This window comes from Cricetulus griseus, chromosome 5 (genome assembly GCF_003668045.3).
Source record: "Cricetulus griseus strain 17A/GY chromosome 5, alternate assembly CriGri-PICRH-1.0, whole genome shotgun sequence".
NCBI lineage: Eukaryota > Metazoa > Chordata > Mammalia > Rodentia > Cricetidae > Cricetulus > Cricetulus griseus.
In genome coordinates this window covers 125188341-125201998 of record NC_048598.1, presented here as the reverse complement: position 1 = coordinate 125201998, position 13658 = coordinate 125188341, and the positions used below count along the sequence as shown (strand labels likewise).

The 13658-nt window shown below is 33.8% G+C and overlaps 1 protein-coding gene across 6 annotated transcripts in view; it reads left to right on the top strand.

Annotated features, from left to right (window-relative positions):
* The window catches only part of LOC100762786 (gephyrin), a 375076-nt gene that overhangs the window by 108265 nt on the left and 253153 nt on the right, over positions 1-13658 (top strand). For all 6 annotated transcript variants that reach the window (XM_035444849.1, XM_027418340.2, XM_027418336.2 and 3 more), the window contains exon 3: positions 5127-5184. In XM_035444849.1, the coding sequence (XP_035300740.1) occupies positions 5127-5184 (58 nt within the window). The remainder of the gene's footprint in view (positions 1-5126; positions 5185-13658) is intronic.

Below are 13658 nucleotides of genomic sequence, written 5' to 3'. Positions count from 1 at the left end.
TCTGGAGCAATTTGTAATCCCCAACAAGACAAATTTTTCTTTTCTTCTTCAAACATTCTTTCTAAAGCATTTACATTTGAATCTGATAGTAAAATGTTATCCATGTAGTGGAAATTGCTTACAGATTATTTCCAACAGCTACCATACAAAATATTGCCACAAGTGGGGCTATTTAATATTCCCTGTGTGAGAACCTTCCATTGACATCTGTTAGCAGACTGGGAATTATTATAAGTAGGCATTGTGAAGGCAAAATTTTCTCTATTTTAAAGGTAGGGCTGTTGTGCCCTTGCTATTTCTGCTTTTCTTCAAACCCCTCAAAATCACCTATCCATGAATATCATGGTAATGAAATTCAATATTAGTTGTATCTTTGATCCATTACACCAAGGGGCTGATCTTGCCTTTAACAGCCCAATGATTACCCTTTTCTATTGTGCCTTAGCATTTTCAAAAGACAGAGGTTCAATTATATTTGTTTTGCTTCTCAGTTTCATATCATTCTACTATATATATCATATCAGTCTGTGTAAGCAGTTCTTGAAGGCTTCCTTTGGACACTGTATAACTTTAGGAAATTTTCTTATGTATGTTCTCAATTCTGCCCCAAGCATTCAAAGCTGCTGTGTAACATAAAGCCAAAGTATGGTCATCATATAGAGATTGCCTTTGTACGTCAACATGATCTTCCTCTGCAAGAAGTTGGTTTTTAGAGATAATATCCATAGCCCTACTTTGATGTTCATTGGTCTTAGCCTCGTCTTTCTACCAGGTCTTCCATTGTAATTGAGGATGAGGCTTTCTACCAGGTCTTCCATTGTAATTGAGGACGAGGCTCTAAGACTGCTTTAAGTATCTCCAGTCTCTAGGGATTATTCTGTTACAAGTTAACCACGAGTTTAACATCTGCTTCACAAAAGATGAATGCATGCCACATGAGACTATTGCTTCCTTGAATCTCCTTAAATCTGACATTTCCATAGGAGTCCCATTTAACACTTGTACAGCCTTGGGAATGTTTGTCATTTGACAGTTGTTCCTGTAAAGTGACTATATATATTAAAGTTGGTTGAAAGCCTTAGACTATTCCTGTCTATAATGCCATGCTGAAATTGGTTATCCATTAAATTCCTCTGTTTGGGCCTGAATATCTCTATGATCTGTTTTATTATGTTTTTCTAAAATTTGTATCTTAGCATTCATATTAACCAGCTTTCTTAGTGGTAAAACATAAATGATATTACTGGTAGTTTTTAATTGAAATTTCATTGTCTTCTCATTTAATTGTTCCATTTTCAAACTGTCCAGCATATTATCATACAGAGACCTAAATCTCTCTATTGTAATAGTGTTTCCCATGTTTTAATGTGGGAAAAACTCATATTTTTAAACTATTTTCCCCCCTTTAAGAATTCCCACATTGTCTCACCAAATCTGCCAACAAAGATGGTGGGGCTTAAGACTGTGTACCACATCTGATCGGAGAACACAGGCCTGAATGTGGACACCTGCAGCTGCTTGTGTGTAGCCATGAGCTGAGAGTGGCAGCCTGTGGAGATGGGGTGTAGGGAAATCCTACAACCCACAAGAGAGGCAGAAGCAAGAGAGAGTTGTTTAAGTCTGTTTTCTGCCATGGAGAATCTAGATATAAAGCAATAAGGCATGAAAATAGAAGAGGTGCTCTTTGCAAACAGGAAGTGATCCCAGGGAATGGGGGCCCAATAGGCAGTGGGTCACCTAATTATAATAAATTTAATATATGGCAATGCAGCTTATTATTTTATATCTGTATGTTCATATATGACAATTTCATGATGAAACCCATTATTTTACATGCTCAAATTAAGTTTGTGAAAAAATATTGCTTTAATTATAGCAACTGTAAATACTAAGAATTAAATGATGAAATACATTTAAACTATTATATAATGCTTTGCACATTTTAAATGAATACAAGTTGAGCATTTCTAATCTGAAATCCTGAAACCTGATATGCTATAAAATCTGAAGCGATTTGAACATCAACATGATGCCTTAAGTGAAAATTCCACATGACTTCTTGCAGGCACACTAAACATGTGTTTTAAAAAATCACCCAAAGGCCGTGTGTATAAATCACAGGATCAGTGAAATGACTCAGCTAGTAAAGGTATTTGCCACCATGTCTGACAACCCAAGTTTCACCTTGGAACCCACATACTGGAAGAATAGAACTGACACTGGCAACTTGTCCTTTGACCTCTATATGCCCTTTGGTCCATGGTGACGCATACCCCTATAAATAAATAAATGTACTTTTAATATCAATTATTTTGTTTAGAATTGGGTCCCATCTGTAAGTTATATATATGGAATATTACAACATCCAAAAAGAAGACAGCTGAAATCCTTGTAGTTTTGTATACTCCAGATAAGGGAGACTTCTGTACTGCATGTAGTATTGAAGCTATTATCAGTGTGATTGCCAATGTATAATACTTTTTACATACTTATTCCAGAGTTTATTCTTTCTTCATCAGTAATGTGGACAGTTTGTGTAATAAAATCTGAAGTAAGTCATTTTACAACCTGGTCTCAGTAAAGAAACTTATATTGATAACATGTTAAAGCTGTGGGTATTTAGACTGTATCTGTGTTTAATGATGCCATGAAAATGCCATTTTCAGAAATTAATGCAGAAATTAAAACCACTATTTTTGTTTGTATTCAAAAAATGGAGGGGGGGAATAGTTGAAGTAAGTTTATCCTTTGAAGATGCAAGTTTCTGCCCCACCAGGACCTGCCACCCTTCAGCCCCAAATAAGCACACAGAGACATATTAATTATTAAACTGTTAGCCTATGGCTAGGGCTTCTTACTGACAATCTCTGTCTTACTTATTAACCCATTTCTATTAATCTATGTATTGCCACAAGGATGTGGCTTACCCGTAATCCAGCATGTTACTCCTTGGGGATCATGGTGTGTCTCCCGCACTGCCTCTCTCTGCCTTCCTGTCACCAGGCTTCTCCTGGTCTCATAGCCCCACCTGTGCTTTCTGCACAGCTATTGGCCAATCAGTGTTTTATTCATCAACCAATACAAGAAACATATATACAGAAATACATCCCCTCTTTTCTGTCTAAAGAAAAAGAAGGGTTTTAACTTTAACATAGTAAAATTATATATAACAAAACAATTATCAAGTAAGATCTATAGTTAACAATATTTAGTCGTTAACATTTGGCAAAATTTAAAGAAAGTATTCTATCATCTATCCTATCTTTGTGGGTCCAAAATTTTATATGTAATGTTATCTTTTAAGTAAGGAAAACCATAACCATAACTATCTGTCTTCAACTTCATCAGCGACCTCAGAAGGATAATATATAAACTCTAGAATTGACAGAGACATCTTGCTGCCTGAACAGTCACCCAAAGTTCCTCTGTAATGTTGGAGCATCCATCTTCAGTTGATAGGCCATAGTGTGTCTGGCAGACTTCTCATTGAAGTAGGAAATTTTAAACTGTTCTGCCTGTATTGGCAGTTTGTCAGTCATTTTTCTCTGTGTCTTGCAGAATATCTGGCAGACTCTTCCATGAAGCAGAAACCCATCTTGTTTTGGCAAATCCAGCAATCACTTTTCTGTGGGTCCTGTATGTCCAGTTTGGACAGCACATAGTCAAACAGTCCAGGCAAGAGTGGTTTCTTGCCCAAATGGCTAGTATGAAGGCAAACTCCATAACAAGTTTCTTCACTGCCCATCTTCCTCTCTGAAGTAATTGGTGTTGCCAAGAGCAGTTGTGTCTCACTGTTATGAAAAACGCTAAATCATTTTAAATGCCACATTCTGTAGGTCTTTGAAAGTTTTGAAGACATTCCATCTCAAATATATCTCTGTGTATCTAGAAAACCTAACTAACATAATTGTAAGTTTTGACTATTTTTCCCTCAGAAAGAGTTGCTTATTACTTAGTTGTTTACTTGGGTTTTCTGAATTGCTTCTTTTTTATTCTATTATTATTATTATTATTATTATTATTATTTATTAATTTGCTTTTTTGAGACACATTTTCTCTGTCTCACGTACCTGACTGACCTGGCACTTACTTTGTAGAACAGACTGTGACAGCCATGTCACCTTTTTAATGATCAAAACCATTCCCCTTGGTTTGAAGTTACATATATACTTATCTGGAAAGTTACCTTCCTCTATCTTTCTAAGAGCAGATTGAGGTACCTAAGGTGCTTTTAACAGTAATCATGAGAAAAATGAATTGTTTTTGAATATAGGATTCAGATTGATTACAATGAAGCTTTTTATTTTTCTTCCCTTATCAACTATTTTCACCATGGCATCTTTGAATCCATTTATAACAAATTGGAACTGTTTCTTTATTCTATCCCAATTATATAATAATTGTCTCATATGTTAATTTTAACTAACTATTTAACTATAAAGAGTTGTTAACAAGGAAAAAACGGTAAAAATCTACTTTTATAATGCTAATGCTTTTAAAACTTTCTGTTTTGAAATAATTTAAAATTAAATATTAGGACTCAAACTATAACTCACAATTCATTTTCGCTTTCTCTTTGATAGTGCTGGACATACTCATCTCTCAGACTCTGTGTTTTTAGCAAAGATTAAGCAAAATCAATATTGGTTCATTAATTGTGACAATTGCACTACACAAGTATGAGATGATAATTATTGGGAAACTAGGAAATGCTCTTAGAGCTAGATATGTTAACTTCACTTTGTGTTCAGTTTTCAGAAACCTTAAACTATTCCAAGAAATCAAGTTTATTAATTAAACAAATAAAAACAGGTTTCCTCTTGGTTCTTGATATATGTTGTGACAGAATCTAGCAATAAACGTGGCAGCTTCAGCATTATTGAAACCATCAATAATGAAAGTTTAATTCAGAATAAAAATCCAATATAATGATTTTGTCTTTGGGAGTCATTTATTGTCTGTCTCTTCTAAACTAATACATTGGAAAATGAAACAAAATGTTTTCCCCCATGGCTATTGAGGTAGGTTTTGGGAGATTTCTGGTGGCACTCTAATGCTAATGGCATATATCATTCATATGCTTTTACACTGTTGCTGGTTTTAAAAATATTTTCTTCTAATTTCAGGTTGGGTGGGACTATATCAGCATACAAGATAGTACCAGATGAAATAGAAGAAATCAAGGTATAGTATGAAATTTTCATGCCTGCAGAGATTTTAATTTTATTTAGGAACTGAGGGAAAATTGTTACTTCTTAAATGTCATTGAATCTTTCGATATGTTAATACATGATTAAATTCTTAGTTTCTCAAGTTAAAAATACATGCATATTACAGAATCACCATCAAATTTTATCAACTGTTTGTAATACACTCTCTGAAAATTTTAAGTAAAAAATATAAAAAATCTTTATGTGATTTACTGAAAATATAAGACTGTATTGTTTTTAAGCTTTAGTATATATGATGGTTTATCTTTTTAATATTCTTCTCTCTGTAAGTATTTACCAGTCTTGTGTCTGATATATAAATATCTCAAATTATAATGCTTAATTTGATTAAACTTTTCAATATCAAATTCAATAAATTGAAATTTTTCTAAATAATTCTTTAATTTGTTTATTTTAAAACATTTAAACTCATTATTATGTGCAAAACTATTCATTTCAATGTGTCATCTTTTCTGCTGTATGATCTCTTCAGGAAATAATGCTATACTTATATTATAGCATTAAAAAGGAAAAAGAAGGCTTGGATGGAGTTCACTTTGGAGAGTGCTTGCCTATCATGCACAAAGACCTAGATCCAGTCTGTACCACCACATAAAACTGATATGGTAATCGAGGCAAGCCTGTAATCTCAGTATTAGCAATTAGAGTCAAGAGGATCATCACGCTTTGGGGCCAGCCTGGTCTACACATCAAGTTCTAAGCCAACTGGACTATATAATGAGATCTGACCATCTCAATGGGGGAGAAAGAACAAGAAAGATTTAGCTGTGTGTGATGGTTGTACACCTTTAATCCCAGCACTTAGGAGGCAGAGGCAGGAGAATCTCTATGAGTTCCAGGTCATCCTGGTCTTCAAAGTGAGTTCCATGACAGACAGGACTGTAACATAGAGAAACACTGTCTCAAAAACCAAAACAAAAAAGAAAGAAGAATTTCAAGAGTGTCATGATTCATTGGATAAGTCATCCTAAAATCTTCAGAAAGAAGAATCCTATGATTGACATTAGGATTTGTAATCACATAGCAGTTATTTGAGGCCATGCTAGTGAATAGAATCAACTTGAAAAGTTCTAGCAGGCAATAACATTAAGTGGGCTAAATATCCTAGAGCAGATATGCACTAGAAGCCATAGATTTGTATTTAACTAATTTACAGAAATGTTGACTCTTCTTGTAAGGGGTTTTAATTTTTTGAGGTGTTTATTTCATTTTATCTGATTTTAGAATTATGAGGTTTATTAGGAGATTCCTTAAAGTGTATGAGTTATAACTGAATGGAGTTTGAGCATTGAGGCACAGAAATATACAGCATATGTCCTTACATCCTAATAGAATAAACATTGAAATGAATAATAAAAATAAAGGAAAATGTCAACATATGGGGATTAAAAGACACTTTTAAATAAACCATATATCAAAGTGGATAACTCAAAGGAAATTTTAGATAATCATTACAGTGAAATCTGTAAGGTAGCTAAAGAATGACTGAGAGGACAAGTTACAAATTTTAGTTTTATTTGTATCTATGTTAGTGTGTATTTGCCATGAATGAGAATGTTTTTGTTTTCGACAAAGTCTCACTAAGTTATCAGGGATGGCTTTATACTAGAGATACTTCTAAGTCAGCCTCTCTAGTAGCTGGAATCTCAGGCCTGTACCACCAACCTGGCCATGAGAAGACAATCTATAATCCTAAATGATTACATGAAGAAGAAGAAAGGGACTAAAGAGATGGTACTGCAGTTCAGATAATGTACCACTTTTTCAGACGACCTGGGTTTGGTTCATAGCATTAATATGATAGCCAACAACTATTTCTAACTCTAGTTCCAGAGGATCTGCAACCTCTTTTGGCTTTCTCAGTCACCAGGCAAATGTGTGATCCACATACATAATGCATTCAAAGCACTCATGCACTTAAAAAAGAAATATCTTTGCCAGGCACTTGGGAGGCAGGTGGATCTCTGTGAGTTCGAGGCCAGCCTGGTCTCCAGAGCAAGTGCCAGAATAGGCTCCAAAGCTACACAGAGAAACCCTGTCTCGAAAACCAAAAAAAAAAAACAGAAAAAAAAAGTTCTCATATCAATAACCCAAGTTCCTCTTTCTAGAAACAATAAAAGTAGAGAACAAGATATATTTAAATAAAGCGGAAGAAATCAAGTAATAAGTTAAAAACTGAAAACAGTAGAGACAAATCCACGAAATAAAATGCTTGTTTCTTAAAAAATCCTGCTGGCATTGACAGACCTAATAGACTGACTCTTGTAAAAAATAACTCATATCCCCTAATAACTTTTTTTTATAAACAATTGTATAAACACTCTGCTACTGACTTCTTAGGGTAAGCCTTACCCTGTCTGTGGAGCAGAAGGGAGGTGGGGGGGGAGTGGGAGGAGAAGAGGGAGGAGGAACTGGGGTTGGGATATAAAAAATAAATTAGAAAAAGAATATTTTGATGATATTGTGATATCCTCTTCGCCTCACTATGCACTCAACTTTATATACATTCTCCTTACCTTCACTCTCTGGAACAAAAAATAAAAATAAAAACCAATAAAATAAAATAACAAAATAATACAAAAGGTGAATGTGCTCACAAACATACAACCATGGGAGTCTGTTTTGTGTTGGTCCATGCCACGCTGGCATTGGGCCTACTCTGGAATGTGATTGATATATCCAGTAACACTCCTTTGGAGAAACATCATGTTTTCCTTTCTCAGCAGGTATCAATTGTAAATAGTGTCCTGGTTGTGGGTGGGACTTTATGTCCATTTATTCCTCCATGATGGGAATTTGTCTGGTTTGAACTTGTATAGGTCTTCTGTGTGTTGTCATAGTCTCTTTGACTTCATGTTATCTCCCTCTTGCCTTGGAGTCATCCACTTTCTAGCTCTTACAATCTTTCTATCTCTTCTTCCTCATAAATACCTGAGCCTTTAGTGGAGGAGTTTAGTAAAGACATTCATTCCATTTAGGCTTGAATGCTTCAGAGTCTCTCATTCTCTGCATAATGTCCAATTGTAGGTCTGTATTAATCACTGTCTACTGCAAGAAGAAGCTTCTCCCACAAGGCCTGTCCTATTGGTTTATCAGTGTGGCATTAGGGGTCATTTTATTGCTATGTTCCTTTAGAAGAATAATAATAGTAGATTTTTCTTTTAGTGTCCATGTCCTATTTAATCCCCTGAGAACTACTTTAAACCCCTTTATGGCCAATACATCCTATTACCTAATGATTATCCCCAGTACCCTACATCTTGAATGTTCACCATACTGAGGAGCAAGACACCAACAACTGAACCCATTGGAAACACCCTCAAATTATATCAAAGAGATATCAAATGAAAACAGTTCTCATTCCATGTTATAAATCTACTATATTGCTGATAAAGCCAGAGAAATAAACATAAAACAAATAAAGTAGATCACTACTATCTCTCCTTAAAATTCATTGATAAAAGTTTATTAATAAAATCTAACAATGTATGAAAACATTTATACACCAATACCACTTAAGTTTGAAGTATGCTAAACTACCTTTAGAAAAATAATAACTATATAATCTGCCGTACCAGCAAGCTGTAACTGACAAAATTAAGTCACAGAGTTTTTGAAGACAAAGTACTTGACCTAATCCCAAACACTTTCTGGATGAGAACTCTAAGCAAATTAGGTACACAGAGAAATTTCTTCACCTATTAAGAGAGTACAAAGAGAGAAAGAGGAAGGAGACAAACCACGAATCTTTAGGTACCATTTTATTGTGAAAGGATGACTATTTTTATCCTTTGGTTAGGAATAAAGCAAGCATTTCATCTCTTATTATCTTTATTCAGTTCAATACTAGAAACTCTAAGATAGCATGGTAAGGCAAGAAGAAGAATTAAAAGGCTGATATATTAGACATTAAGAAGAAAAGTAGTCCCTGTTTGCATATTACTCAACTGTGTGTATATAAAAGTGTACTAATAAATAATTTTAGTCCATTTGTGAACAGTAGCACCAGAGGATAAAAGGGATTATCTTGCATGTAGTTCCAGCAACAAATGTTGAAATTTGATATTGAAAACAGAACAAACTACAATTTCCCCAGAGAATAAAATGGCTAGTGTTTACTTAAGATTACACATATGCTGAAAACCACAAAATGCTAAATTCACAGCGTATTTAAAGAAATGGAGAGCTAATAGGGGCAGGAGAGATGACTCAGTCATTAACAGCATGTATTGTTCTTGCAGAGGACCCATGTTCAGTTACCAGCACTCATGAGGAGGCTCAAGCATCTATAATCTTTAACTCCAGTTTCAGGGAATCTGATGTCCTCTTCTGGCCTCTGTGCACAACAGGAAAGCACATGGTACACAGTCACACATAAAGGCAAAACACTCATTCCCACGAAATAAAAATAAATACATATAAAAAGATATACCATGTCTAGAGACGGAAAGATTCAACATAGTAATGTTAATTTCCTAAAACTTTCAACTTATATCTTTCACATATTTTCTTTAGAATTTTTAGCATGGTTTTAAAATTATATGAATTCTTTGTAAAATTATATGTAAAGGGATAGAACTTTTGGGAAAAATGAATTGAGCTGACTACCTTTACCCAATGATATATACTGTGTAAGTACAGTATCCAAGATTATAAAGTTAAAATAATACTAGGCATGTAGATCAAAGAGTAGAATAGAGAATCCATGAAGAGACTTATTGTGTTCACTTCATTTTGTGTAAGCTTCATTTGAAATATACTATGACAATCTGAGTTTTTGGAGTTATTTTGAGGGGGTATACTAGGCCATAAGTAGAAAAACTATACTCATAATCTGTAAGTTATAACTGATATCCATGATCTTAATAATTGGTTCTTCAAATTCAGCAAAGTATTTTGAGCCTGGAGAAATAGCTTAGCACTTCAGAATTCTTGCTGCTCATGAAGAAGACCTGAGTTCAGTTTCCAGCCCCAGTGTCAGTTGGCCTACTACAACATTCAACTCTAGTTCTGGGCGATCATTGACCTCTTCTGGCCTCCATAGGCACATGTGTCACACACACACACACACACACACACACACACACACACACACACACGAACACTAATAAAAATAAAATATTTTTAAATGTTTTTATTAATAAGTGATGCTTGCATCAAATTACAGGACCATGAAAAGGAAAAAGGTGTGGAGGTAGTGGGAGGGGACAGTAGGATACATATGACATATAAACAGAAATGAAGCTATTGGAGGTGCAAGGCTACAAGGCATCAGAGGGATAGATAGGGTAGCAGATTTAGAGAAGAGGATTAACAAAAACAATACTTAAATATACTATAATGAAACATAACACTTTGTATAATAATTAAATTTTTTCTTAAAAAAGGAAAATTGAGTCATTGGATAACCATGACCAACACATCATAAAACCAAATATTTATCCTGACTTTAAACTTTACAACAAAATGAACTCAAAATACACAATTGACTTAAATATGTGCCTATAAAAAGTGTCATCCAGACAGAAAAGAACCATTAATAGCTAGGCCTAAATGAAGTTTTCTTGGACTCAGCACCCAAAGTATCCACAAAGTGAAAATTTTATACATTGAAAAGCATCTATAGTTAAATTCTTTTCTACAAAGAACCTGTGAGAAAATGGAAAGATAAGATGCATCCCTGAAGAAATTATTTGTAAACCACATCTTAGTATAGTTTTTTTTTTACCAGAATAAACAAACTCTTAAATTCTGAATTAACAAAATAGTTAGAAAGTAGTCAAAATACATAAAAACATATATTTTTTGGTAGATGAATATCATAAAATGATAGCACTTCTTACTGGGAAGGATTGGATTAAACCAGACACTCAGATATTGTTAGGTAATATAATTGTGGAACTGCTATTTAAATTATGGATCATTTCCTTCCAAAGTCACTATGTTCTGAACTATCATGTTGCATTGTTTATTTGGCATTTATCCCACGGAATGAAACCCTATGCTCATGCATAAGTTGTACGTGATTTTTTTCCAGTGTCTTTCTTTGCAAAAGTCCAAAACAGGAAAGGAAATGCTCTTTAATAGGTGAATAACTAAGAAAACTATTTTTATATTCATACTGTGAAATAATATTGACATATCCAAAGGAGAAATAATGAACTACTGAAGAATTGATCTCAAGAATCAAACTGAATGGGTGGTGGAGGATAACTTTGTTTCACAAGTTGTGTTTGAAATTCATGAAATGAAAAAAGTCTAGTCTTGAGATAGAACAGCACGAATAGGAGAAGGAAAGGGGGTTACTGTGTATGTAATGTCTTGCAAAAGTGACTGGATATAGTGAATTGGTCTTGCAAAAGACCCAAGTTTGTTTCCCAACACCAACATTTACAACCATTTTTAACTTATGGCCCATGGAACTCAATGACCTCTTTTGACCTCATCAGGCATTTGCATTCATATACACATACCCACACACTGATATACAAAAACACAAAATTGTTTCTAAAATAGTATGACAAAAATTTTTTGTGTAACTGTTACATATCTTGACTGTGGTTATGGTCACTCCAATCTAGTATAGAAGTAAATACACATATACATAAAAATCAATATGGTCTATATAAAGTTGGTAGAATATATAATTATTTACTTTTGTTTGTTATTGCCTATTAGAATTATACAAATTATGTACACTGGGTGAAAGGTACATATGTGGTTTCTCTATTTTTTATAATTACCTGAACATCTATAACTGCCTGAAATAGTTTTAATACTTAATCTCAAATTCATATAACCATACATTAAATTTATATATAATTTGAGAAACAAAAATCATTGTTAATAAGTTTACCTTTAGAAATGTCATTTGTTCATAAAACCATTTAATTTTTCTTGTTCTTTCTAATTTCTTTTATAAATGTTTTTAGTCATTGCCTATTTTAGTTTCCTGCAATAAATGGAATAGCTTTTATTTATATGCACAGATTTCTCTCTAATTTATATTCTCTTTATTTAATATAGTAGAAGTGTAAGATAATTTAAAATGAATTACTAATAATGTTTTTTTAGCAATTGAAACATGAGGAACTCTCAGAAACTATTCATTCCTCAAAAATAATCATAATTGATGTAAGTTATTCAAAAAGAACGATTTCAAGTATCTCCTTATTACCTTAAGAGTATTGCAAAATAATAATTATATTCATGTAAAGGAACTATATATAAGATAAAACAGACTTTCTAACACTTCAACTACAGCCTAACCCTTCACTCGCCCTGATTCAGTCTAATGAGTATGGGAATTTCTCTCTCCATTTGAAGGTTATTTATTTTTCTAAGGTAGACGTTCTTTCATAGATTCTTGTGTCTTCAACTCTATCATTTGGTGGCTATATTTCTGATTAGTGTGATAATAAAAAAGAAGTTTCTCTTCCTCTACATATCCCTCATTCATAAGATTATAGCCCTGGTTTTGAAATAGTAATGCTACAATCTTACATTCCCCAGTCACACCTAAAACAGCCTTTTCACAGGGTAAGAGCATCAAGATAAAAAAAAAAAAAAAAAAAAAAAAAAAAAAAAAAAAAAGGTTAGCCCAGAAGACAAAGAACTTCGGTCCCTAATTAGTATTTAGGAGAGAAGAAAGGTGTTTGTCCAGATAGAGAAACAGTCCATTACTATGTCTTGCTCCAATGGTCTTGGCACAGAACTGACATCTTGAATATTGGAGAAATCAAGTCTGAGCATATTCGCTGAAACAATGGTGGTTTTGGTCATAATCAAACAAAAGGATGTTGATTATCATTTTATTTACACAAGAAATTAAACCAGCCGGCTTACTGGAAAGAACCTAAAATACAAGTAACTAAAAAGAATCCCCTTGGAATTTGAACAAATCTCACAAACATGACTGATAAACTAGCCCTACTTGAATTGTATCAGACGGTAAGAGTAATTTTTGTCCTATGGCAAGGATAGTTCAGACAGAGAGATGGCTCACTTGTCAGAGCACTTATTCTTCTTACAGAGGACCAAAATTCAGTTCATAGCACCCAAGTACAGTGCTCACAACTGCCTGTAGAGGATGTGATACCCTCTCCTGGGCTCCATGTCTCCCTCCACAACTTTGTCACATAGCCTTTAAAAAAAAAAAAACAATAGAAATAAATTAAAAATAGTTCAGTTCCTTGCAAATTAGAGAAGTCTAAAAACCTATGTTGGTGTGTGAGAAGTAGACAAATAGCTAAACAGAGTTGTTATACAAAGACAAGAAATAAAGGCAACTCTACCAGTCTTCCCATGATAATCTGTGTGCATGTCCAAGCTGAACCCCTTTCCCCAACAAGTTAGATATCAGAAGCTTTACCACAAGTAGATGTAAAGTTTACTGAATTAGCCTAGTGACTTCAATAAGCCAATAAG